The sequence below is a fragment of the Pristis pectinata genome, chromosome 35 (assembly GCF_009764475.1).
Source record: "Pristis pectinata isolate sPriPec2 chromosome 35, sPriPec2.1.pri, whole genome shotgun sequence".
NCBI lineage: Eukaryota > Metazoa > Chordata > Chondrichthyes > Rhinopristiformes > Pristidae > Pristis > Pristis pectinata.
This window is the reverse complement of record NC_067439.1, coordinates 4,581,830-4,609,326: the sequence shown is the minus strand read 5'-3', so window position 1 is coordinate 4,609,326 and position 27,497 is coordinate 4,581,830. Positions and strand designations below refer to the sequence as shown.

General features: G+C 40.8%; 1 protein-coding gene across 1 annotated transcript in view; it reads left to right on the top strand.

Moving 5' to 3' along the window:
- Positions 1 to 27,497, top strand: part of LOC127586294 (BTB/POZ domain-containing protein 7-like) — a 57,246-nt gene that overhangs the window by 9,789 nt on the left and 19,960 nt on the right. Inside the window, 6 exon segments of the mRNA XM_052044111.1 lie at positions 78 to 266; positions 5,390 to 6,454; positions 10,973 to 11,181; positions 19,440 to 19,515; positions 23,216 to 23,274; positions 23,276 to 23,377. Of these exon segments, the coding sequence (XP_051900071.1) occupies positions 185 to 266; positions 5,390 to 6,454; positions 10,973 to 11,181; positions 19,440 to 19,515; positions 23,216 to 23,274; positions 23,276 to 23,377 (1,593 nt within the window). The 5' untranslated portion in view covers positions 78 to 184.

The following is a 27,497-nucleotide window of genomic DNA, read 5'->3' as shown; positions in this document are numbered from 1 at the left end:
ACAAAGAGTTTGAATAACATTAAAGGGCAATCATTTGGTTGTAAAGAAAATCATTAAATATTTTTTTTCCTCCTCAGGAACTGTTGTTCAGGCAGTGTAATGGTTGTCAGTAGACAGCTGAAGTTCCTTGCCTAGTGGAAGAAGACCATCTTAAAGAGATTCTTGCCATGTGTGTTCCAAGAAAATGGGTGTTAATGCTTCTACCTACCCGTACCCATCATGTCAGACGGCTGGGGTGAAAACGCATTCTTCAAATGCAGTTGGTGGTAAGAATTTTATTCTGTATCATTGGAAGAGATCAACCGTGATCTATTCTGTGCAGCATGAGTTGTTTTGTTGCTTCCAAACTATTTCTGAAACATTGGTGTTCATGGGAAGATTTTATGGTACCTTCCCGGTTTCTTAGTCAAACCAGGATTGTTCTCTTCAGGGCAGAGATCCTTTAGGATTTTGATAAATAACATGGAGAAACTGTTTCCATTGGTAGGTGGTTAAGTAACTGGGGGATATAGTTCTAAGACTTCTACCAAAGATCTAGAAGGGAAGTGAAACTTGTGAAGTAGCAAGTTTTTTTTCTGATTTGGGATTTTCAAAGGGTGATGGAAACAGACTCAGTGGTAACTTTCAAAAGGGAATTGGATAAACACCTAAACATTTTTTTTGCCTTGAAAGAGCAAGAGGGTAGAATTTGTTGACCAGCTCCTTCAAAGAGTTGCCACAGGTCAATGGACTTGCTTGATTCCAGTGTGTACAATTCAGTATCTTGTGATGTGGCAGTGAGTCAGAGGACTGCTAATCCTACATTCAATCCCTCTTTTGCTGGCTGATCTCATCTGAAATACAATTTTGCAATAATAATGTGGGGAAAGTTGGTCAATTGTCATTGTCACAGGGCAAATAATTGCAATGTTCCCTATTTATGAGCATTCTTCTTTACAATCAAGTGAGGAATTGATTTAGAGCTGGCTGTGAGTATTGCTTGGTATTAAATTATAGCATGTTGTTCAATTACTAGACTAGTAATCCAGGGGACCTGGCTAATGATTTGGTGAAGTTAGTTTAAATATTATTAGGGACTTTAATTCGACTAATTAATACAAAATCTAGAATAAAAACATGGTAGTTTCACGATGGACCTTGCTTATATTCAGTTGTTGTAAAACTCCAACAAGCCAGCTAGTGTCCCTTGGGGAATGAAATCTTCCATCCACACACAGTCTAGCCTACGTGTGATTGTAGATCCACAGCACTGGTTGACTCTTAACTGTCCTCTGAATCGCCCAATACGCCAGGCGGTCCAATAGGAATTGGGGATGGGCAGTAAATGTTGACCTTGACAATGAGTGAACAAAATAAAGCTTGTGGTGCCTGAAGAACCACATACAAATTGGTATTTGTTTCCCTTTGGTTAACTAGTTATCTCATAAGTACTTCAATGTATCAAGAAGAACTGGTGCCAGCATATTTAGGGATCACTGAAACAGCATTCAACCAAACCAATGATTAATCCCACCACAAACGTTAAGGGCAGCAGGTCTATGGCAACATCAGCTACTGGACCCACCACAAGTGGTATTTATTCCTGGCTTGGAAATGTATCACTGTTCCCTTCATTGTTGATCTATCCAAATTAGGGAACTCCCCTTCCCAATAGTACCATGAAAGTGCCCTTATCAAGAGGAACTCTAGCAGTTCAAGGTGACAAACTCATTGCCACCACCTTGAGGGTAGTTTTGGGGTGAGCAGATAACAATGCCCGCAATCCCATTAGTAAAATGAAATGAAAGGTTGAGCAATAAATGTTGGCCTAATACTGCATTCCAAGAATTAATTTTAAGTAAATAGTGTTAAAATTTTCATTATTCAGATTTTGACACTTCCATTATAACTGCAAGCATTGTTCAGAGAGAGAGAGGTTTGGTCAGTTTATAAGGAAACTACATAGTTTCTACTTTATCTCTAATCTTTCCTCCCCGCCTACTCAACTGTCAATCATAAAGCTGGTGCAGAATTCTGTGGAGGTCAAGGGGTGTAGCTGCCCGCTGACTGTGAAACCATGACCCTCCAATCAATTATCTGGACATTTTTACACTCGTTTTGGAATCCTACTGTGTGCAAATTGGCAACCATACTATTTGCATACCAACAGTGACTACTGATTAGAAGATAGTTCATTGGCTGCGGTATCTTTGAGGTACTCTGGAATGCAGTTTGTTTTGTCTTTTGCCTTGTCCATATTATGCGTAAGTGTAGATATCGAATATCATGGGGTTATTGACTCCTGTGTGAGTCCTCATCTGATGTCATCACATTGGACAGTAACCTTCATTGATTTACAGTGGTCTCACTGTATTGGTTTCAAGATGCCTTTCACACAGTTACTTTTATTTTGATGTTGTGTAGGCAAATACACAGTGGTCATTCTGCATGATTAGTGTCCCACTGAGAGCAATAACATGAATAACCAAATGTTTTCAAAAAATTTATGCGTGGTATTCAGTTTGTAACAAGACTTGATTCATCTTAACCTGAAATCTTAGTTCACCATGCTGTGCAAAGTTATCAAAGCAAAAAAAAATCTCCTTGTCATTAAAAATATTAGAAACCTTAAAGCCTGCTTTGTTTTTATGACATCTCTCTCTGATCTTTTGATGTATAATGCTGCAGCTTGTGTACTGAGAGTGTGTACATTGCCCTTTAAGTTTTGTAATGTTTTATTTTCCTGTTGGGCTTTGTGGCTTGTGAGCTTGATTTATTAGCCTATAAAATATACCTTGCGTGTGTTCCGTTTTTTTTAAGAGTCTTCTGGCATTGTGGTACCATGAGTTAATTCTTAGATCCGTTTCAAGTCCAGTTCAGACAGATGGGAGGGGTTCGTCTGGTAGAATTGAGAGTCGTACATGAGACAATTAAAACTCCCAATCTTGTTCCTTAAAAGCAGTATGATACTGCACCTTTTAATTCTACTCTAATCTCAAGCTTTGCTCAAGGGAAGCTGTAAGATGGCTAGTTTCAAATGTTTTCCTTCTTTTTAAGAAACACAAGCTATAGATGTTGCTGGAGAGAGATGTTCTGCCCAAAGCAAATTTGTGCAATTCTTAATTAGTGCCTAAATGAAAGGTTGCCAGTCTGACCCCATTCGTTGAATGAGGAATCTGGATATCGACGTGGCACCAAGTACTGTAACGATGGATTGACTGCATGCTGAAAATGAGAGTTAATTTATTGAGTGCTGAATATAGAAATTGCAGATGAAGGTTTGTCCCTATGCCAGAAACCTCAGCGTGTCTTTGATTACAAATCTTAACAGAATTGAGAGCTGTGCATGGCAGTGTGGGAGGAAACAAAGTTAGGATTCTTTCCCAGCTTTTTAAGACTGGAGAAGCTTGTGGAAGGAATCTTTTGTGTTTTTTTAAGCACAACTTCAGCTGTGGAAACTTTGAATAGTGCAAGGCTTTGAGTTTTGCTCCTTTGATTTTGAAATCCTATCAAGATATAATTCTTTTTAATTGCAGTCTTCTCCTTCTCATTTAAGATACTGATTTTTGGTGCCTTCCCCACATCTCATAAATACTTTGACTGAATCCAGATTATAATGGCACCTTAGTTTTTGGGAATGCTTTAGATGGGTATGGATACCATAGAACAGTACAGCACAATACAGGCCCTTCGGCCCACAATGTTGGGCTGACCTTTAAACCACACCTATCTAACCCCTTCCTCCCACATATCCCTCTATTTTAAATCCCTCCATATGCTTATCTAACAATCTCTTGAATTTGACCAGAGTACCTGCCTCCACCTAGTTTTGGGGAATTCTTTTGTAATCTTGTTGAGCCATACAATCCATCTAGAATTTTGTTTCTACTAACACCAAGTTCTTTTAACCCATCTTCTCCCATTCCCAAAATTTTGGTCACCCTACTATTAATGAGTGGAAAACAAACTGAGATTTTATCTCTTTCCATACCTTAAAACTATCCTTAAACTAGCTTTTTTTTGTTCATTTGACAATAGTAAAACTTTGCCTTGTAATGCTCCTGTGAAGTTCCATAGTACATGTGCCGTGTACAACAAAGATGTTGTTTCCCTCCTCAATTTTTTATCTTCCAGCCACACTCCCCAAATAGGCAACGTGAGGTTAGGGGCTGTCCTGGCAGTCGCACATTGCCACTGATGGCCTTGGAACATCCCAAAGCAATTTGCAGCCAATGAATTGCTTTTCAACTGTGGTGTAGTTGCTGTAATACAGGACTATATATACATTTTTCATTTTGCCATTGTTATATTTTGCCAGAATATTGTTCCATCCCTTGGGTTAAAAGAGGATCTCATTTATTTTGGTCCTCTGTTTTTCTTGTCAGCAGATTTGTAGATGAAGCCTCTCTGCAGAAAGTTACAGGAACCTCTTTTGATACAATGCAGATTCACCAGAACGATGCAAGAGTGCCCAGGGTTAAATTATATGAACTTGGCTTTTATTCTTGATCTGGGAATGCTGTGCATCAGTTGATGGCCCTCCCACCTCTTAAATCAGAAGGTGTGTGGATCCAACTCCTGCTCCAGAGATTGAAGCCAAGAACAGAAGAAAATAGGAGCAGAGTAGGCCACTCAAGCCTGCCCCACTATTCAACGTGATCCTGGCTGATCTGTTCCAGGCCTCTCCTCCCGTTCTGTGTCACCTCCCCATAACAGCCTATCTCTTGAGCTTTCAAAAATTTATCTATTTCCTTTAAGTATTTCAGTGATCTGATCTCCACAGCCCTCCAGGTGGTGAATTCCAGAGATTCTGCAAGAATAGGTTGATGTTCTAGAGTACTTCTAAGGGAGTGCTGTACAGTTAAAGATGCTGTCTTTTGGATTAAATACTGAACTGCGGCCTTGTTTATCCAATCGTGTGGATGTTTCTTTCAAAACAAAATCCCATTTCTGCCATTTTTAAGATATGTGAAATTTTTTCGTGGTATTCAGTATGATTACCTTTTGGTTCTTGTGTTTTTCAACATTCCTTTTCTTAAAACAATTTTTCATTCCCCAGTACTGGCACCTGGAGTCAAACAGCACAGAAACAGGGGCCCTTTGGCTCAACTGGTCCCTGCCGACCAAGATGCTCCATCCAAGCTAGTCCTATTTGCCAGTGTTTGGCCTATAACCTTCTAAACCTTACCAATCCATGGACCTGTCCAACTGTCTTTTAAACCTGCCTCGACCACTTCCTCTGGCAGCTCGTTCCGCATGTATACCACCCTTTGTGTTTATATAAAAAAATGTTGCCCCTCAAGTTCCTATTAAATCTTTCCCCTCTCACCTTTTTATCTCAATGATCACAAAGTTCATTTAACTCTGGCAACAAATAATCTAACCTGCTATTTATTTATTTCTTGGACAGACTCTCCTTCGCATCCTCAGTTTGGATGTCAACTGGATGGGAAGTTCTGCATCTCCGGGCTGGGCCAGGACAAGCGCGAGAAGAAGAAGAGCTCTAACCTTGCCTTGCTGAAGAAGAAGCTGTTCAGGCGACGCAAGTCGGCCAAGTCGGCTGACCATGCCAAGCACATGCGTGAGCTCCTGTGTGGCTGGGACGTGCGCGATGTGGGCTTGCTGGTGAAGCAGTATGAAGCTGCTTTGGCTGTGAAGGAGCTGGTGATTCAAGCGTGTGTGGCCAGGCCAGAGGCCAGCCGGTTAAATGAGGATCTGGCCAAGCTGTACCAGTTCAAATACTGTACTGATGTGGACCTGATATTCCAAGGTACATGTTTTCCTGTCCACCGTGCCATATTGGCAGCACGGTGCCCTTTCTTCAAGACCCTCCTCTTGTCTAACCTGGACCGTGCTGAGTTGGTCATGGACATCAGCACTGTTGGCATAGACATGCCAATATTGTCATCCCTTTTGCACTACTTGTACAGTGGAGAGTTTGGCGTGCGAGATTCTCAGATCAAGAACGTTGATGTCTTGGTCCGACTCAGTGAGGAGTTTGGCATGCCCAATGCCCTTCACTTTGACATCTACAGCCTCCTGGAAAGCTGCTGCTATTACGACGCAGTCCTCAGTTTCACCTCCAGCCCTGAAGTCTCTGACGGTTTTGAAGGGTGTCGCCTGGAGGGGGACTTTCGCTGTCATAAGGCCATTCTCTGTGCCCGCTCGCCGTTCTTCCGGAACCTCCTCCAGAAGCGGATTCGCAGTGGTGAGGAGACCACGGATCGGACCTTGCAGACCCCAGCCAGGATTGTTCTAAATGAAGCAATCATTCCAAAGAAATATGCAAAAGTCATTTTGCATTGCATGTATACAGACCTGGTGGACCTAGACTTGGTTCTACCATTCAGCCCATCTACAGGGAGCTTGAGAGAAGTGCAGGATGAATCAGGGAAGGATAGCGAGACTCGACTGGAAAATGCAATGGAGCTGTTCCATATAGCACTCTTCATTGAGTTTGATATGTTGGCACAAGGTAAGGAGTAAATGCTTGGGTGGGAGATTGATCTGGTGAATTCTCGCTCTGTATTGAGTGCCTACCTATGCAAGTTTTTGAAGCTGGCCAAGTTGCAAGGTTTGTTTAAAAATAAATTTTTTGGATCCTAGGCTTTATAAATAAGAAGCAAGGAAGTTTTGCTAAGCTGTTTATAAAATGCTGGTTAGGCTCCAGCTAGATATTGTGTCCACTTCTGGGCATTACACTTATTAGAAAGGATGTGCTTGGAGAGGTTGATGAGGTGATTTACTACAATGGTGCAAAATGTGAGTGGATTTTTTCTTTTTGGTTAAAGACAGACTGGAAAAGCTGGAAATATTCCCCTGTAGATCAGAGAAGGTTATGGGTGATTTGACATTCAAAATCTGGAAGATGTTTATAAATAGAAAAACTTGTTTCAAGTGCAGAATTGTCAGTAACCAGAGAGCACACATTCATGGCGTTGCCAAAAGAATTAGTGGGGCAGAGCAATTGACAGAGCAACTGTGATTATAGAATACATGCCTCTAAAATGGCAGTTGAAGAGATTCAATGTTAACTTCCACAAGGAAATTTGGTTTAAAAAAAGGGGTGGGGGGGGGGGGGTGTAATAATTGCAGGCAAATGCTTGTAGGGATTGAAGAGCTTTTTCATTGGAACATAGAAACTGGAGTAAGCCATTAGGTGAATGTTCTGCCATTCGCTAAGGTCCTGGCTGATGTTTACTGCAGTGTCCCATTACTGCACCAACCCATGTACCTCATTCCCTTAGTATCCTAAACTCTATTAACCTGTCTTGAATGTATTTACTAACTGTGCCTTCACAGTCATCATTGGCAGAAAATTCCAAAGGTTCTCTACTGTATAGATGAAGAAATTTCCTCTCATTTGAGTCCTGAGTAGCAGATGCCTAGTTTCGAGATGATGAGCTCCTAGAAATCCCAGCGAGGAGAAATCATAATGCATCTGCCCTATCTGGCACTAAGAATTTTGTATGTTTTAATGAGGTCATCGCTCATTCTTCTAAATTAGAGTTTTAGCCCAGTCTTCGTGAGCTCTATTAGATCAAATTTCACCCATCCCAGGAATCAATCTGCTGGATTTTTTTGGTTGCTTTCCCAGTACATCTTTCCTAAGGTCAGGAGAACAGATTTGTGCACCATGTTCCAGGTGTGGTCTCACCAGGGCCCTGTATAACTGAAGCAAGGCGCTACTGCTCTTGTCCTCGTCCTCTCGCAATAAAGGCCAATGGGCTGTTTCCCTTGTTCACTCTTCTTGCAAGTTAGCCTTAACTGATTTGTGTACCAAGACACCAAAGTTCCTTTGAACACCAACATCTTCCAACATTTGAAAAGTACAGTGCTTTTTTTTCCTCTCTACCAAAGTGAACGACCTCCTATTTTTCTATATTGTATTCCATGGGCCATATCCTCGCTCATTCACTTACCCTATCCATATCCCTCTGACACCCCTCTGGATCCTCTTCGTAGCCCACACTGCCACCTAGCTTTGTATCATTGGTAAACTCAGATGGATGGACCAAGTATAATATATCTAAGATACTGTTGCAGATTGGGCAATAGATGATGTTCTTGCACTGATTCCTGCAGCAGCATTCCCTTCACAGCCTCCAAACCTGACAATATCTGTGTATTCCCACTGTATTCAGTCCATGAACCAGTCTTCAGTATGCACCAGTATTTGCACTGGCCCCCTCTTTTCCCCCAATTCTACGTGCTCTCATTTTGTTTCATAACCACATCTGGTTCCCCTCATGTATTGTACCAGTTACAGCCTTGTAAAATCTGATTTCCTTTTCGAAAATCCATGTTGCCTCTGCCGAATCCTATTATTATCTTTTAAATACCTGTTGCTACTTAATAATTAGATTCTTGTATTTTCCCTAGTACTGATGTAGGGCTAATTGGTTGTTAGTTTTGTTTTTCATTTCTTCTTTCTGTATAGTTGGGTGACATTTGCTATCTTCTGATCTGTGGAGCTTGCAGAGATGATTGCCAGTGTCCATGTAGCCACCTCATTCAAAACCCGAGGGTGCAGTTCATCAGGTTCAGGGGATTTGTTAAGTTTTCAGTCCCTTTAATTGCTCTAATGCTAATTTCAAAGGCTTGATGGGCCAAATGGCCAGCCCCTTGTTTTGCATGGTTCAGTGAAGTTGTGATTTTTGCCTTTTTTATTTCCTGTAAAGCTTTTGTTTAAAAGTTTCATTTTTTTAAAATGGTGCATATGTCGTTCAAACCCAGTGGACCCTGTTTGGCTTGGATGACGAAGTCAGTAATAAAATTCTTTCATTCTGGAATATGGTTTCAAAGCCTCACTAAGGTAAATAGTTTCCATTCTTTACTTATTGTGAGCACTGTGGATTTGAGGCAATCCCAATTCAGTTTTGGTTGTGGGACGCCAAGTGCATATGAGTAATAACTGTTATTAGAAACACTTGATGCAAGTCTTGTATCTAAAATGGGAAAGAACAGATGCATTAACTTAATTGATAAACTAATGGAGGTTGTTCTAAAAGATTAGGCTGGAGGAGCAGTTATAGGAGTGAACCTAAACTACACAACCACAATCTTAAAAGGGACAAAAATGCTTGTTAAACTACATGGGTCTTTCAAAAAGTTGCAGGTACTGAAATTGATAGTAGAATTTATTACACTCATTGACTTGGAAGTCCAAATGGGTTGAGATGAGAACTAACAATAATCCATCAATGCAGTAAGTTTCCCTGACTGAAAGAGAAAGCCTAGGTTTATTCTGTGCTTTATGATGACGGGGTGGTTGCCTTCCCTAAACTTCTCTCACTCTGTGATAAGAGCTGATGTGCGATGGATAAAAGTGCTTGCTTATCAAGTCTGGTCATGTGCAAAAGTTCAAATAGAATTGTGGGCTTGTGCATGACTTTAATACTTCTTAAAAATCAATTGCATTTTATTCAAATTACCAGTGATCACTCCCGAATAGGGTTTAAACCTGATGGCTGATCATTTCACTGATGTACTTCATTATTTTCTGTACATTACCAATGTCTGTTTATGTTAAAATTTCACTTGGTTGCTTGTGCCTTAATGAATTAGAGTTAGCTGCCAAAATCTTTATCTAATCTCTTCTATGAATGCAGATTGGATTTGACTGCATCAAATATTTAAGGTGTCCCCTATCTTTCCATCAATCAGCAACTGTCCGAAATCTCCAGTTTAGTTTCTCAACATCCTTGATTTCCTTCCTCAACTATTGCTGGCTGTTCCTTTTTAGTAGCTAAGGCTTTGTGGTTTGGAAATCCCCTTACTTATTCTCTCTGCTTTCCTTTAAACCTTTTTCTTTTAATCTTTGACCTTTTACATTGCCTTTTTAAAACTCACCCCACACCACCTTTCTGTACTTTTTTAGTCACCTACCCTAATCTTTCTTTAACAGGCTTGGTATCAGTTTTTGATTGAATGTGGTCTGTGAAGTATCTTGGGTTGTAGAAACCCAAAGAAAGCTAAATGCACATTGAATGCACTTTTTTTTTGGTTATGAAGTTTATTTTATTAAGGAGTTAAGTTATTCCATTGGGCATTTTTCAGCTTTGCTATGGAATATTTGGACCTGGAATCCTAACCTTGGGAGCAGAACACTGGCCTCTGGCAGATTTGATTCCATAAAAATGTTTTATTACAACATATTTTACCTGGGCCTTGCTCAGTGCTGCCATTTATGACCATGAGAAGTAAGGGAGTTTTTTTTCATAGAGGGCAATGCAGTGGAAAGCCATGAATGAGATTATCCATGGTGTCTTGAGGTCTAAGCCCTGAGGAGGATGGGGCTTCTATTTTCACACAACATTGTCCTTCGAGGTACTTCTGCAGAAGCATATCAAATAGCATGAAAACAATTAATTTGGAATACTACTTTGTGTCATCTCCTCTCACCATCTCAATGAGGTGTGGATTCAAACGCCAGAGGTATTTTTAAGATTCATTATGAACAAAGTTTGGAATGGACCTAAAGGTGAAGCAACGAAGGTGGAAAACTCAAATTGAGAAGGAAATTGTGGCTTGCCTTAGACAGCTGAATTAAAGATACAAATATGACATGACACCTCCTTGGCATGCATATGTGGTGTGGGCAGTTGGAGGGAGGATCCCTATTGGCTGGTGATCGCTGTGGAACAATTGCAGACTATCCCACTATTTTCCTAAAAGGTGGAAACAATAGTAATGTAAAGGAAGGTGGGCAAATGGGACTTGAGTGAAATGCTCTTAAGAGTTAAAATGGGTTAGTTTTGAATGGCTTCTGTACTGCAAACCTTTTTAACAAACAATGAATGAGTTAAGAAACACTAACTGGGAAAGCCATTGGCAGGATCATAAATAGTTTTGGGAGTCAAATCGAGTGGTTCTTGATGGAGGGGGATTAGGATCTGTGATTTAAAAAGATTGGCTTGAGATTCATCTATGAAGGAGATGGTTGTTTTTTTTTGCTGCTGTTGTATTCTAATTCACTTAATTTCTTGTACAGGCTGTGAAGACCTGATTGTTGAGAGCATTACACTGGACTCGTTAGTTACTATCCTGAAGTGGAGTTCTCAACCATATGGATCCAAGTGGGTCCATCGGCAGATGCTGCATTTCCTCTGTGAGGAGTTCAGTAACATCGTTGCTTCAGACATTCTCTTTGAGCTCAGTAAGGAGCACCTGATGGCAGCCATCCAGTCGGACTACCTGCAGGTACTGGCTTCGGTCTGCAGTTAATGAGTTTCAGCTGGAACGGCTTGTGTATTTGAGGGATTTGTTAATGGAAAATGATAGGCCTGAACAGTGTTTGTTCAATTATTGATTTTTTTTCTCTACAAATCTTTGTAGATTTTGTCCTTACAAACTTGGTCCACGTCTGTGTGTTGTGTATAACAAGGTTGATCTATATTCTGGTCTTTATTGGGTACCAGAAGGTTGAAATATGGATATCATGGAAATTTATAAGTACAAATGTCTTTTTGGTCCATCATGCTTGTGCTAGCTCTTTGAAAGCTTTACCCAACTGATCCCATTTCTTTTTCCTTTCACCATGATCCCCTCCTTCCCAAGTATAATTTACAATTCCCTTTGGAACTTGCACTGCCATCAAGGCTGTTGGAGTACCATTCCAGATTGAAGCAATTTTTCTTTTCCCCTCAACCTCCCCTTTTGTTCACTTTGCTTAATTACTTTTAATCCCTGTTTCCTGGGTACCTCGCCCCACCTCTCCCACTGCAGTGGAAGTAATTTTTCTAATTCATTCTCTTGAAAGCCCTCATAACTTTCAACTTGTTGGTCAGATATTTGTGTAATGTTCTCTGCTTTAAGGAGAATAATGCCTTTAACCTCTCTAGGTACAGTGGCATGCCAAAGTTTGGGCACCCCGGTCAAAATTTCTGTTACTGTGAATAGTTTAGTGAATAGAAGATGAACTGATCTCCAAAAGCCATAAAGTTAAAGATGAAACATTCTTTTCAACATTTTAAGCAAGATTAGTATATTATTTTTGTTTTGTGCAATTTTAGAGTGAAAAAAAGGAAAGGAGCACCATGCAAAAAGTTTGGGCACTCCAAGAGTTTTGAGCTCTCAGATAACTTTTACCAAGGCCTCAGACCATTAGCTTGTTAAGGCTATGGCTTGTTCACAGTCTCGTTAGGAAAGGCCAGGTGATGCAAATTTCAAAGCTTTATAAATACCCTGACTCCTCAAACCTTGTCCCAACAATCAGCAGCCACGGGTTCCTTGAAGCAGTTGCCAAGCACTCTGAAAATTAAAATAAATGATGCCCACAAAGCAGGAGAAGGCTATAAGGAGTGTTTTCAGGTAGCCGTTTCCTTAGTTCATAATGTAATTAAGAAATGGCAGTTAACAGGAACGGTGGAGGTCAAGTTGAGGTGTGGAAGGCCAAGAAAACTTTCCCAGAGAACTGCTTGTAGGATTGCTAGAAAGGCAAATCAAAACCCCCGTTTGACTACAAAGGACGTTCAGGAAGATTTAGCAGACTCTGGAGTGGTGGTGCACTGTTCTACTGTGCAGCGACACCTGCACAGATATGACCTTCCTGGAAGAGTCATCAGAAGAAAACCTTTCCTGCGTCCTCACCACAAAATTCAGTGTCAGAAGTTTGCAAAGGAACATCTAAACAAGCCTGATGCATTTTGGAAACAGGACTTGATGAAGCCGCAATGAGCAAAGGTATGTTTGGAGAAGAAAGGGTGCAGAATTTCATGAAAAGAACACCTCTCCAACTGTTAAGCATGGGGGTGGATCGATCATGCTTTGGGCTTGTGTTGCAGCCAGTGGCACGAGGAACGTCTCTGGTAGAGGGAAAAATGAATTCAATGAAATACCAGCAAATTCTGGAAGCAAACATCACACCGTCTGTAAACAAAAAAAAAATTGAAGATGAAAAGAGGATGTCTTCTGCAACAGGATAACGATCCTAAACACACCTCAAAATCCACAAGGGACTGCCTTAAGAGGCACAAGCTGAAGGTTTTGCCATGGCCCTCACAGTCCTCCAAACTAAACATCATCGAAAATCTGTGGATAGACCTCAAAAGAGCAGTGCATGCAAGACGGCCCAAGAATCTCTCAGAACTAGAAGCCTTTTGCAAGGAAGAATGGGCGAAAATCACCCAAACAAGAATTGAAAGACTCTTAGCTGGCTACAGAAAGTGTTTACAAGCTGTGATACTTGCCATTGGGGGTGTTACTAAGTACTGACCATGCAGGGTGCCCAAACTTTTGCTTTGGGCCCTTTTCCTTTGTTGTTATTTTGAAACTGTAAAAGATGGAAATAAAAAGGTAATCTTGCTTAAAATATTAAAGAAATGTGTCATCTTTAACTTCATGCCTTTTGGAAATCAGGTCATCTTTTACTTGCTTAGCTATTCACAGTAACAGAAATTTTGACCGGGGTGCCCAAACTTTTGCATGCCACTGTAACTGCAGACTTTTATCTCTTTAAATCTTTCCTTGTACACTCCCCAAGCCTTAAGTCTTCTTGAAGAGTGTTGCCCAGAATTGAATGCAGCACTGTGGCTGACCTCTAATCCAATAATTTTAAGTGGATTTTTTAATTAATTTATTACTTCTTCTTTGCCAACTTCACCCAGGAACATTGCTGGAGTTCAAATGGAACCCAAACTGCTATTGGCCGTTGAAGGCTATTATGTGAAACTAAATGTTCAAGCTTACTTCCTGGCTCAAGGTTTGAATAAAGATCAAATACTTTTGCAGTAAATGAAAATTTAAACTACAAATGCTGGAGATTTGAAATTATATAAATCAAAAAGAAAATGCTGGAACACCCAGCAGGTCCGGCAGTATCTGTAGGAAGAGAAACAGTGTTACTGTTTTGGGTCAAGATAAGATATCTTTGTTAGTCACATGTATATAGCAACGCACAGTGAAATGCATCTTTTGCATAGAGTATTCTGGGAGCTGCCTGCAAGTGTAGTCACGCTTCCAGTTCAAACATAGCATGCCCACAATTTCCTAACCGTACGTCTTTGGAATGTGGGAGGAAACCGGAGCACCCAGAGGAAACCCACACAGACACCGGGAGAATGTACAAACTCCTTACGGACAGCGGCTGGAATTGAACCCGGGTCGCTTGTGCTGTAAAGCGTTAAGCTAACCGCTACACTACTGTGTCTGTCCTAAAGAACCTTCTTTAGAACCAGGAAAGAGGAAACTTGCACAGGCCACACCTGTCTTTTTGCGGGATATGCAGAACAGTCTTTATTTTAGTCCTACTCTGGCCTCCTCCCTTGTCCTTTTCTTTCCTATATCTTTGAAGAGTCACTGACCTGAAACATTCACTTTCTCTTTTTTCACAGATGCTACTTGACCTCAAGTGTTTCCAGCATTTTCTGTTTTTATTTCAGATGTCCTTTTGCAGCCTGGCCAACGTTTAGCTTTGTGGGCATTGAATGAAAGGCAAGCATGAAAATGTGTAGAAAAGGCAGCCTGCTTCTGCAAGAAGCCCCTCGACAGCATTGCAGCCCCTTTTGCTCAAAGCTGTCATTTGTTAAATTTAAATGTACATGCTGTCTTCAGTGGTTGCATTTTGGGAGCTATGCCAGTCAGCAATGGATTCACTCCAGGTCTGAGCACATAATGTAAGATGACATCCACTGCAACACTGGGGGAGTCCTTCAAAGTGATCCTAAAGCTAATTTGGTGATGCTGTTTTAAATCGCCCTGTTTAAAGAGCAGGTGTGTTTTTTTTCCCCAATATTTATCCAGGAAGGAGGCAAAAAGAGAACCCACAGATGCCTGAAATCCAAAATAAAAATAAAATGCAGGAAATACTCAGCAGGTCAGACAGCATCTGTGGAGAAACAATTGGAGTTAATGTTTCAGATCGGGGACCCTTCAACAGGTCTTCTATCTAGAACATTAACCACGTTTCTCTTTTCCTAGATGCTGCTTAACCTGTGCTTCCAGGACTTTGTTTTTTAATTACCATTTTTGTTTTTGGTGATTTAAATTTGTTTCATTGCTTATTGAATTGGATGAACAAAGTACTTGTCTAAATGTTATTGTTGCATTGCTACACCACCCTTGCCTGCTTTGAAGTTACTTCAGGCTGATGCATCTTATTTGTGCACAGATCTAATTAATGCAGTAACGTTACTACTGTGCTATCCTCCCCACCTTGAATTATTGGTGCAGTAACATTTCGTAGATTGAGTTTAATTGTCCAAGAATATTGCATTCTACCACAATAGTATGAGAATTTATGACATAGAACATTACAGCACAGTACAGGCCCTTTGGCCCACGATGTTGTGCCGACATTTTATCCTGCTCTGAGATTTATCTGACCCTTCTCTTCCACATAGCTGTCCATTTTTCTATCATTCATGTGCCTATCTAAGAGTCTCTTAAATGTCCCTAATGTATCTGCCTCCAGCACTTCTGACAGCAGTGCATTCCATGCACCCACCACTCTGTTTATATACGTTTTTAAAAAAAAAACTTTTGACATCCCCCATAACCTTCCTCCAAATTATGCCCCTTGTTTTAGCCATTTTCACCCTGGGGAAAAAGTCTCTAACTGTCCACTTGATCTGTGCCTCTTATCTTGTACACCTCTATCAAGTCACCTCTCATCTTCCAAGGAGAAAAGTCCTAGCTCGCTCAACCTATCCTCATAAGACATGCTCTCCAATCCTGGCAGCATCCTGGTAAATCTCCTCTGCACCCTCTCTAAAACTTCCACATCCTTTCTATAATGAGGCAACCAGAATACTCCAAATATGGTATAACCAGAGTTTTTTTTTATAGAGCTGCAACATCACCTCGCGGCTCTTGAACTCAGTACCCTGACTAATGAAGGCCAACACACCATACGCTGCCTTAACAACCCTATCAACCTGTGTGGCAATTTGAATTCTGTTTTACAATATGGCATTTAAAAAATAAGCTGGAACCAGTAATGATGAGCATGAAGCTGTTGTATTTCTGTGGTGTGTAACTGGATATCTAACTTGAAAAGTAAACGTCTCCTCCATGACTAGTCTGGCCTATATATGACTCCTGTCCCGCAATGTCTTAACTACCGTCTATTGTGTTTGAACACCAGTAACTTCTCTTCAGTTCACAAGTTAGACAGCAGGATCTTGTATTGTGCAGGGTCTGCCCTAGACTGCTGGGCAGATCAAAAGATTTTGCCTGGTGTGACTCTCTCTCTGCAATCGCGTGTCTTGGATCTGGTAGACCATATCCATTTTCACTACGTCAGCTCTTGACTTGTTGACTTGGGTGCAGAGCCTAAGTGCCTTGTGCCTTATGAAATGGACCTTTCCAGAGATGCAAAGTTAAGTCTGGCTTTGCCAGTAATAGTCACATCCTGAAAATTCATTTTGAAGCAAGGCAATTAATTAATTTACATGAGGTATAAAGTGGTTCTTGGCCTTATGGGTTTACAAATCCTCTGTGCCCTGATGCATTTTAACAGTATACAACAAATGCGTAGCAGCTCAGTCAGTGGGGGTGTGTGTGTGGAGAATGGGGGAAGAATGCCTAATTCTACAGTGAATCATTTGAACCAAAAGTTGGTTTTAAAGATATTGTTTTGAATGCCTAACTGTATTCAGCACTAACCTTTTGCAACTAAGTGTAAAATGCTGCTGTCCTAAATCATCTTGGCATATTTCTGTTTTATTGTTTGAAGCCATCTGTATTTGTCATGAACAGCTGGAATGAGGCCTAATCCAGCTCATTTGCTTTACCCCATATTTGATCTTCAAACAAAGAGAACTACATTAAATAAATGCAACAGATTGGTATATATTTAGATGCCAGGGTACAAAATCGGAAATGTTTATCAAAAATGTGGTATAAATTGAGGCCATTCATTCCGATCACTGAAGTCTTTATTTTAAAGTTGGTTCACTCTATCCATTTATTGCTAAGTGTTGACATCAGCTGCTTTCTTCTTGCTCCATTTGCAATCACCCATCAGCAGACTGACCTGCAAAGCTATTCTATTGGCAGCACCAGAGAAAACTTGCTGGATCTCTTCAGAGTGCTGTAGTATTTGGCATTCTTCTTGGCTGACAGCATCTGAAAAGTCTGCTTTGGTTTGGAGGCCCTCATCTCAGAAGCCAGAATACCCACATTAAATGTGATCGTGATAAAGGCAGCTGTAGCCAGCTTTCCTCTTTCTATCCTTCAAGATTTAGCAGAATTTGCATTGGAAAAAGATTTGAAGGAAAGATGTCTGTCTTGTAGTTTTAATTATTTTGGGGGAAATGACAATTATTGGAAGAAGTTTTTTAATCTAACCTTGTAAGAAAGATGTACAAACACGAGGGCCACGCGCTCCTTGGATTGGATTGTAAAGCTGTCTGCACCTTTCCTTCAAAACTTATCTCTTTGACATGTTTTTTTTAAACCCCATCCCCTTTTGAGCAAAAGAGTACTTTAGACTAAAGCACTGAGGGAAGAGTAGTTTAATACATTTTTTCTCTCCTAAAGTGCTGCATTTATGAAACCCTATCATTAGTTTGGAATGTTTTAATTCTAGCTGTCAAAGTGATACATTTTTGCTGAGTCTAAAGGGAGCCCAGACCCCAAGGGACACGTTTAACATTTGCCCACTCCAGCACAAAATAACCACTATTTTCGACAGACTTCTGTCTGTAGGGGTCGCTGGGTGGCAATCAGTTGCGGGATTCAGCTGTTTATTTTTCTGTAAAAGGAATTCTTCCAAAACTCAGCAAGGCTGAAGGTAGTTGAAATCCCTGTCTGAAAGGCTGGATTGTGGTGGAATTAAAGAATCTTTGAATGATGCAGCACAGAAGGAGGCTGTTCAGCCCATTGTGCCTGTGTTGGGTCTTTGAAATTTAATGTTTGAAATGGAACAGGAGGAGGCTGTTTAACCAAACAAGCCTGTTCAGTCATTCACAAAGATAATGGGTGATCTGTACCCAAGCCTTGTGGGACCCAACTGTGTTGGGTCCAGATCTGGTTAAGTGTACATTCTGAGGAATGTTTGGGTCAGGCTGTGCTACGTTGCCTGACTCAGTACTTCATCCAGGTTTAAGGTTGATGTTGGGTCAAAGAAATTGTAACTGCTCAGGCTTGCATTAGTTGTATTGGCAGTAGTGTGGTTGGGTTTTAATGTTCTGTACCCAAGTAGAGCTCTAATAAGCTGTTCCCTACTTGATATTCTCTTTTTTTCCATGCATTCTTTTTAAACCTTATGGTTAACAAAGATCTATCACCAGCAGGTTTAAAATTAACAATGACCTGGAATCCATTGTAAAATATGGAACTATCTTCCACAAATTTATTGAACTTTTGTGGAGAGTCATACAGCATGGAAACGGACCCTTCAGCCCAACTCATCCATGCCAACTGTGTTGCCCAGCTAGCTGGTCCCATCTGCCCATGTAGATGTATATCCTGACTTCACAGCTGAAAGGCCTTTTTTTTGACCTGACCTCCTAATCCTAAACTCCTTTGACCAGTAGAGGTAGTTTCTCCCCATTTACCAAGTAATTCCACTTAATATCTTGAGAGCTTCAAAAAAAAAATGACCCCTTAGTCTTTGCAATTCCTGAGAATAGAATCCTAGAAAAGATTATTGGAAACTGTCCCTTTGCCCACTGGTCTGCACCAGCAGTCAAACCGCCCATTTACACTAATCCTACATTAATTTTTTTTAATTATCCCTACATTCTCATCAAATCTACTCCGTTTCTACCACTCGCTTACGCACTAGGGGTAATTTACAGCAGCCAATTAACCTACCAACAACACATCTTTGGAATGTGGGAGGAAAAACCCATGCAGTCACCCAGATCTCTAGCAACTAAGGCAGTATATTAGGCTATGGCACTGTGCTGCCCTACAACCCTACTTTTTCTAATCTCTCCTACTTTAATCTTTGGAGTCCAGGGATCATTCTGGTAAATCTCTGCTGCAGTCACTTCAAGGATGTTGTTATCGTTCCCCAGAAGTTGTGTCCTTTAGGTGTTGTCTGCCTCGGATTTTGCATAGCTGTGGCATAACTTCTCCCAATTATACTCCAGTTTTATAAAGTAAAGGTGCCATATGGCTTCATCAGAACAATGTCTTCAGTCCGTGATGTCGATTGAAATTAATTCCATCTGCCTGCAGATGGTTAATATACCTTTATTCCCTGCCTGTTTGTATCTATATAAAGAGGTAATCATTATGGGATAAGGTGAGATTAGGCTTGGTTGTTGTTCTCATTGGTCTGTTGACATGTGACATCCTGGAGCATGCAAAGGTTGTCCATTTAGGTTGATGAACAGCATGTGACTACTTTCTGGCTTAGACTGAAGTGAAACTGAGGGTGTAAAAGTCTTAATGACTTGTGTTGTTGGAACCTTGCTTCACTTTTGGAGAAGAAGGTAGGGGGGATAACGTTGAAAAGAAATGTGTGTATGTGAAACTGATGTTGATATGGTTCTCCTCGTCCCTTGTAGGCAAGTGAACATGATATCCTGAAGGCTGTGATTAAATGGGCTGAACACCAACTGGCCAAGCGTCTGTCGGATGAAGGTGAGTTGTGTACAGGTGTATTGAGAGCAGTGGAGACTCGCTAACTACATATCTACCAGTTTACACATTCTGGCCTGGCTGGTGGCCTGCTTTTTTAGTGACTGACTCCGTCCAGTTGTCATCTAATAGATTTGGTTGATGCCTGAGCATAGTAATACTCACTGCCAGTGTTGGTTGCAAAATAAGAACACTTTTTAATGTTTTGGCTATGAATATGTCTGGATCCCCCATCCAAAGCTGCAAGTATTGGAGCACTAATTTTTGCAGCCACAAATAAATCCTTTAGTCCCAATCCTGGATGTTTTGGGCCAGAGACCACCTTGTATTCTTACTGTGTAATACTCTCTTCCACCCCAGTACAAACTTGCTCTCCTCCTGCTGTGACTGCAAAGGCCAGAATTGTCTTTATTTTTCTGTTTTCTTAAGATTTTCTGCTTGTTTCTTCCTGGATTCTTAGGGCACCTAGTGGGGGTCCCACACAAGTGTCCAACAATGCAAATTGTGCGAGGGCTGATATTATGGCCAGGGTTCTATAATGTGTGCAGCGGTAGCTGATCAGCATTTTATTTAACAATAATAAGCTGCGTGTTCATGATCTCCTTCTGATTCAGTAGGCCAACTAAGGTTGCACGTGGGACAGAAGTTGGGGGGCTATTCTCTACTGCACAATTGTGATATTTGGTAAATCTGCATGCTTTTATATAGCTGTCATCACCTACTTCCCCTTCCCCCATAACTGGTGACTGGTAAAGGGCCTTTGTAGACCCTTCCTGCAATCCCACCTGCCCCCCAACCTTGCCTTCTCTGCTCCTTTCGTTGCGTGTTTTTTTTCCCCCAAGCTTTCACTCGCCTGACTGAATCTGTATTGGTGTTAATTTTCAGCTGTATGTATGTGAGATGCCTTGTGGCATTTGCCTCCATTAGAGTGACAACATAAATCAAAACTCTTTTGTAATAGCCCCAATGTGTGATAATCTGATGATCATTAGTTGGTTTATAAAGTGTAGCCACTTAGCAGTGAAGAGCCACAGGACAAACTACACAACATTGTCTCCACTTGACACCATATCATTGTGAGTTCTTTACGTTTTTTCTTAACATCACTTGACAATCTCCCACAAATGCAAATTGACAGCCTTGAAAATAAAATCATTTGTGCACACCGTGCTCTCCCCACCCCAGCCTGTGTTGGATTTGGGGCGATGCACAGTTTTTACTTCCCTCCAACTCCCCCCTTTCTATCACATTTGGAAAGCTTAGTTAAAGTAGTGAAATAATTATGGGTGTGGGTGGCTGCTTAAAAAAAATTGTAGTCAGCTCTGGATGATTGCATATGTCAACTAGTTTGGAGCCAGATTCAGTGCATGTTGGTACTTGTCCTGCTGTGATCATAATTGTATTTATTTGTGAAGTATCAGCTTTTGAATTAACACTTTGGAGCACACACTGAGCTTGCTTGTACATGTTAATTCATTTTCATTAATATTTATCACACCTCTTGCAAAATAGTGATTCAGAACATACTTGGCTGCAGTAACTCTTGAGATTCTTCATTTTGATTTTATTGGCTGCTCTGTTTTGGATTGTGCATTTTTCTTTTCAAAGGTTTAATTAGTGCAAAGTACTGCACAAGTGAATCTCAAGATCCATACTTCATAACAACAGAGCCAGAATAATTGGTTTACAGTAAATAAACTTCCCTTTTTGCATTCTAGATTTGTGTACAACTGTTCTGTGACTCTTTTTTCTGTTTGATTTATCCCCTCCCTCCCAGTACCCTTCCCCCCATGTAACTGCAAATCTGTATTCAGATCTGATCAGAATAATGAGGGGTTGAATATTCTGTAAGCTTACATTTAATTACATTTCTTGGTGGGGAATATGGAGGAGGAAAGAAACTTGCATTTCTATAGCACTTTGTACATCCATTTCTGTTCCAAACCAATTTATAGACCGTGAATTACTTTTCAAAGTTGTTTTTGTTGCAGTGTAAGAAACAGTAGTCCACCTTTGCACAGCAAGATCCCATAGTCAGTATTGTGGTGATGACCAGATATCTACTTTGGTGAAGAATTAATATCAGCTCTACCCTTTGAAATCATGGCATAGGATCCTGTGCATCGAGACTGGGAAGCACCGGATCCTCTGCCAAGTCTCATCTGAAAGATGGTGTCTCAGGCAGGCAACACCCCTCAGTTTTGTGATGTGTCAGCAAAGATGTTGCACTTGGGTACCTCCTATCAGCCATCTGACTTGGACTTGAGAATGCTACACATTGAGCCAATGGCTGACACCCTGAAGGATTGGTAGTCATTTAAACCTTCATTTTAACGTGAAGTATTGGTATTCATTTAGACAGACACATGAATATGAAAGGAAGGGAGGGATATGGATCACGTGCAGGCAGATGGGATTAGTTTCATTGTGCATCATGGTCAGCACAGACACTGGGCTGAAGGGCCTGTTCTGGTCCTGTACTGTTCTACGTGAAAGAGAATTGTTTTAAATTTTCAAAAAAATGATGGAAACGCTCTGCAGGCTGGTAGATGCTGCCTGACCTGATGAGTATTTCCAGTTTCTTCTGGTTTGGTATCTGATTTGTAACATCTACAGCTTTTTGAGTCTTCAGTCACTAACTTGCATGAGCAGGGCAAAAGAGTGCAGAATCATGTTTCCAATAAGTAAAGTCAAATATCAGGAAATCCCACCTTTTACAAAGTGATCAATGAATTGAGAGAATTGTGAATTGACAGAACCCAAATTATTTTCAAAAACAAAGGAAAGACGTGTTTTGTGGTAATGCGTCGTTGAACCTACTCAATCCGCATAACCGAATGGAAAAGAACCTACCAAGAATCATGCAGAGCTATTAACATTGAATGGGGGGGACTTTGAACAGAAAGCACCCTTCTCTTCCCCTTCAAACTTGCTGACAGAAGCTGCTTGTATTTAATGTGTGTGTTGGTTTATAGGTAGTGTCAGTGACCAACTGAATGACTGACTGATTTGTGATGAATGTAAGTACAATAGGGGATAAGGTATGGCCTCTTGAAATTGTTCCTCTTCATTAGTTTTTACATTCTGTGGTGCAAGTACAAACAGAGAATGTATTAGATTTGCTGAGGTATGGAGACCGTAGCTTTGATTTATTCCTCTGACCACCAACTTCCTCATTGTGAAGCTTAATGAGCTCATAGCAAGATTGTTACCAATGGTACAAGCAAAAGAGGTCACTGCACCATAAACTGCTTAAAATTACATTTTATTGTGTATTTTTTAAATTGCGCAACAAATTTGAAAGCCTCTTGGTAGCTGAGTTCCCAGCACAACTGTTGAAATGTTAATCCACATGCTGACTCTTCTGTAGCCTTTTCTCCAAATTGTTTCTTTGTTCCACACTTCCTCTACCACCTACCCACTCCCAAATTCCCAATAAAACTTCAAATGCTGGGAACTCGTACAGAAAATGTTCTCTTTCTTTTGTGCCTTTTGGAATAAAGAGATCAGTTTGTCACCTCCACTGTCAGTGAAAGGCTGGGTTGTAAAAGGATGTCTGAGTATGAGGCAAAGGGGAAGAAAACGATATGGAATGTGTGGTCCTGCTTTGCTTCAACTGGTGTTTGACTTGGTCAGAAAGACATCTCAGTAGGGAAATGGCAAAACTGCTTTTGTAACTAAAACTGTTTTCTTGTGTACCCAGAGCCCAATTTATTGAATGGGACTGCACACAGTGTCAACAAACGTGGAGTGAAGAAGCGTTGATTTGGACTCGGTGCAGCTCCGTGAGATTGTCTGCGATCTGGTGCCACAACGTTCGTATTGCTCACGTCTTCCAGCGAAGAGCGAGGTCCTGTCTGATGCTGTAAGTGACCACTTGACCTAGACCACAATATTATAAACCATTGGCTCAACTGGTCTATGCCAATATTAATGCTTCGTATGTGCTTCCCATCTTCATCTTGCCCCCTCGTACAACATACACCAAGTGATACAGGTTTACAGTAATGAAACTGTCTGTTCCAACTCTTCACTGGAGGAACTAAAGCTGGCTATATACTCTTCATTCAGTTTGTTCATCTATTTTGCACTTTCCTGAATCTTGTTTTATCCTGATCAATCACTGTATTAACACTAGGATTGAACTCAAAAACTGATTCTTTATACGCGTGGTACTTCATGTACATTGCACTTCCTAACAGTACTCACATTCAACTTGTGAAAGTCGACCCGCGCTGTAATAAAGTAGACAACAACAGAACCAAGGAGCGTACAACTAGTGCTTTATTATTTAACACTGGTGGGAGTCGCTAGCAGGAGTGAGGGATACAGAGAAAAAGTAAACCATGTAACCTGAGCTCTGTACTAATCCCCACTCAAAGATTTACATGTTTGTGTCCCTCCTTTTTATACTTAATCTAAAGATGCCTACGTGCAAAGTTGCACATACTTGGGCAGTTGCTTACAACAAACTTTTAGCCAAACAAGATATGCCTTAAGCACTCCCAAGCACCTGCATATCCTGCAGTCATAACTATAGTCACACCATGGTTGAAGCAATAACAGCTGTACATTATTAACCCCTTACGTATCCAGTTATTTTACAAACTGACACAATACTGGACACTGCCTTTCTTGTTTTCATTGAGGATGTTTCTTTCTGAGAATTACGTGAATGTCAGAACAAAGGGATGGGTTTGACTTCACATTTTATGCACCTCCTATCAGTAGTGGGCTCTTCAGGTTTGGGATCTGTTATAGATCCGCATTTGTTTTAAAGTTATTCTTTAGGTTCTGTGTGCATTTGCTGATTTGCACAATAAAGGCAACAACCAGGTTTCCTTGGGTCTCCCTGGTATGCTTGTGCTCTAGACTTAAGTACCTGAATCTGGATTTGGGCTTTCCACACGTCATGGTTTCATAGAATGATACAGCACCAAAGGAAGGTCTTCACCGAGCCTCTGCCTACTCTTTCTTTAGTTAAGATATCCAATTAGAAGACGTCATCCTCATTTGGAAGGCACATCACTGGTCCTTCATTGTCACTGGGTCCTAAATCCTGGCTTACCACCCAACAGAACTGTGGTAGTACCTTCACCAGAAGGACTGCAGCAGTTCAAGAAGTTGGCTCACCAAGGGCAAAGAGGGGTTGACCAATAAATGCTGTCCTTGCCAGCAACACCCGAATCCGTAAAAGGAATAGAAATAAAAAGAGAAATAAGGATATGAGTAGGTCATTTGGTCCTTCAACTCTGTTCCACCATTCCGTACGATCAGGTTGATTCACTTGGTCTCATTCAACTGCTCTTTCCCTGTAATTCTGTCAAACTTTATTTTAGTATTTATCTAAATGTGCTTTTTGAAGGTTATTGTCTAATCTGCTTCCACTACCCTTTTAGCCAGTTCATTTCAGATCACATAACTTTTTTTCCCCACTCCATCTCTGGTTCTTTTGTCTATTCCTCATTTTGTAAATGGTAACTGAGTCTTGCCTTGATTTAAAAATAGTTTATCTATTTATTTGATTTAAAATCCCTGACAGCTTGAATTCCTCCTCCAATTTCCCCTTGTCTCCTCTGCTCTTCTCCTGGCACTCCACATACCTGAAGTTCTTCATCTCTGATGCTCTTCTCCTTCCAGTCTAAGGCAGTGTTCCAGCAATGCTGGAAATATTCAGCAGGTCAGATAGTGCCAGTGCAATGGGAAATGGATAATATTTTGGGTTGATGGCTTTCCATCAGAAGAGATTTCCAGCATCTGCAGTATTTTGCTTTGGTGCCATATTCCAGCCAAAGTCTCAGTACAACTGGATCACATTTTGTAGCTTATGCCTTGGTTAATAAAGCCAAATGCTGCATGCTTTTCAACCAGTTCTTCAGGTTTCTCTGTTCCTACACCTAGTTTAAAATTGTACTGTTTGTACTGTCAGTTCTCATTCTTTCTGCCAAAAATGTATCATTTTGCACTTCAGTGTGTAAATATTATTTGCAGTCTCTGCCTATCCACCTGAAGTCTGTTACTGTTCTTCACATTTGTTTCTGAATTTCATGTCTATGGATTTAAAATTCTATATACTCAAATCCAAGTGGTTTGGTTTAAATACTTGTTTAGTCCAGCACTGCTCCTAATGCCATGTACTGGAGGATTCCTGTAACACTTTCCTCTAATTTGGGGAAGAGAACAACCATTCACCACTATTTTCTGCATCTTCTCTAATTTTACATCAACACCATTGCTACTCTTTAAATCAGAAGGATTCTAGTTTGATAATCTAAACATAATGTTTGTGATTGCATATTTATCAAATATTTTGCTGTTAACTTGAAAAATGGGAACAGAAGACTGCCATTGACTGAAGTCATTCTGTTACTGGAGAATATAGCTAGCTTTTAAAGGGTGGGGAATAACTGTCGATGTATTCTCTTCAGCTCCATTAATAACAAGTCAGGTTGTCCTGTTGTGTTCATTATTGTTGTACTGATCCCTGATTCTCAAACTGTGTGTTGGATATATGCCAAATGTCTGAATCATCGGAGACTTTGTCCAGGATATTTCAGAAGCATGGGGCTCTGCCACGTTTGCTGATGTCAGCTGGTGCTGTAGGAGTGGTCTGTGGGAGACTGGACACCAAATTTGTAATTTGTCTGAGCAAGCATGGTTTAGGAAGGGGAGAGTTTGTTGCTGTTTCTGTTCTGAACTAATATCTAGCAACTACAGGTGAAAATGTACAAGATGAGTATTGACTGTGAGTAAAACTTAAGGGAGTTCATAGCAAAGCTTATGGCCTAAAGAGCCTGCCACCACATGCTATCTGTTGACAACACTGTTGTCCATTGAGTTGGAGGTGAGACTAAATACTACAGTAACAAGTACTTGGATTGGAGAATCCACTGCAACTTCTGAGTAAAAGCAAAGTAATTTCTATGGAAAAGGTTAGTTGAGATGAAGTTTGCAGATTAACAGGGTCGCATGTGTTTCTGATTCTCAGGTTAAGAGAATGGGTTGCAGGGGTGAGAGTGTGAGGGTGAACCTCCCCAATCCTCTGACCTGTGATGGCCACTGTCAGAATTCTTTAACTTTCCTTGTTGGCAGCATTGTCTGTAGGGGTATGAGAAATTGAGTTTGCTACTTGTCTGGGGCGGGATTAGAGGGTGAAGTATGAGGTGACCAAGGTTACCAGTGCAATTCAGTCCCATCTTAAAGTTGTATTCTTGTACATTTCTTGTTGTTATTTCCTATGCCTGCACTATAATGCAGCTGCTTGTGTTGTGCTATGATTGAGTGATCCTGTCAGTAAAAAAACTTGGGACTTAAGTCAATAGGAAGTGTATACATGGGCTCATTATAGATGTTCCCAAAATGTTTGCTCTGTTTACCAGCCATGCTTGTGTATCATGAACAACACACACATTTGTGTTCAATGCCAATTGTTCCAGTTGGCCAACTGCCTCCTCCAGTCTTCACTCCAGTTCAATGTTTGCCATTGCACAATTTTTCTTGTGTAGCCCGGAGACACATTGTATACTTCCTAAAGTTATACTTGTCAGTTCGGGGAAACTCCTGCACATCGTGGCGAGTTTGAAATGGATTAACAAAAACTTGCATTTATGCAGCACTTTTAACATTGTCGAAACATCCAAAGCATTTTACGGATTCCTTACCTCCATTAAGCTTCTACCGCAAACACCAGCATGTTATCCAACTACAGAAGCCATCACAGCATGCCCCAATTCAACTGACCTTCATATCCCTACGTTTTCCACTAGGGTAAACCTTTCCTATCTATGAACCTGTCCAAATGCCTTTTTAAATATTGTAATTGTACCTGCCTCTGCCACCTCTTCTGTCGGCTTTCCGTATACCCACCATCCTCTGTGTGGAAAAACATGTCCTGCAGATCTCCTTTGCGTCTTTCACTCTCTTTAAACCTATGCACTCTTGTTTTAGACTCCCCTTGGAAAAAGGCTGTAAATATCTACCCTATC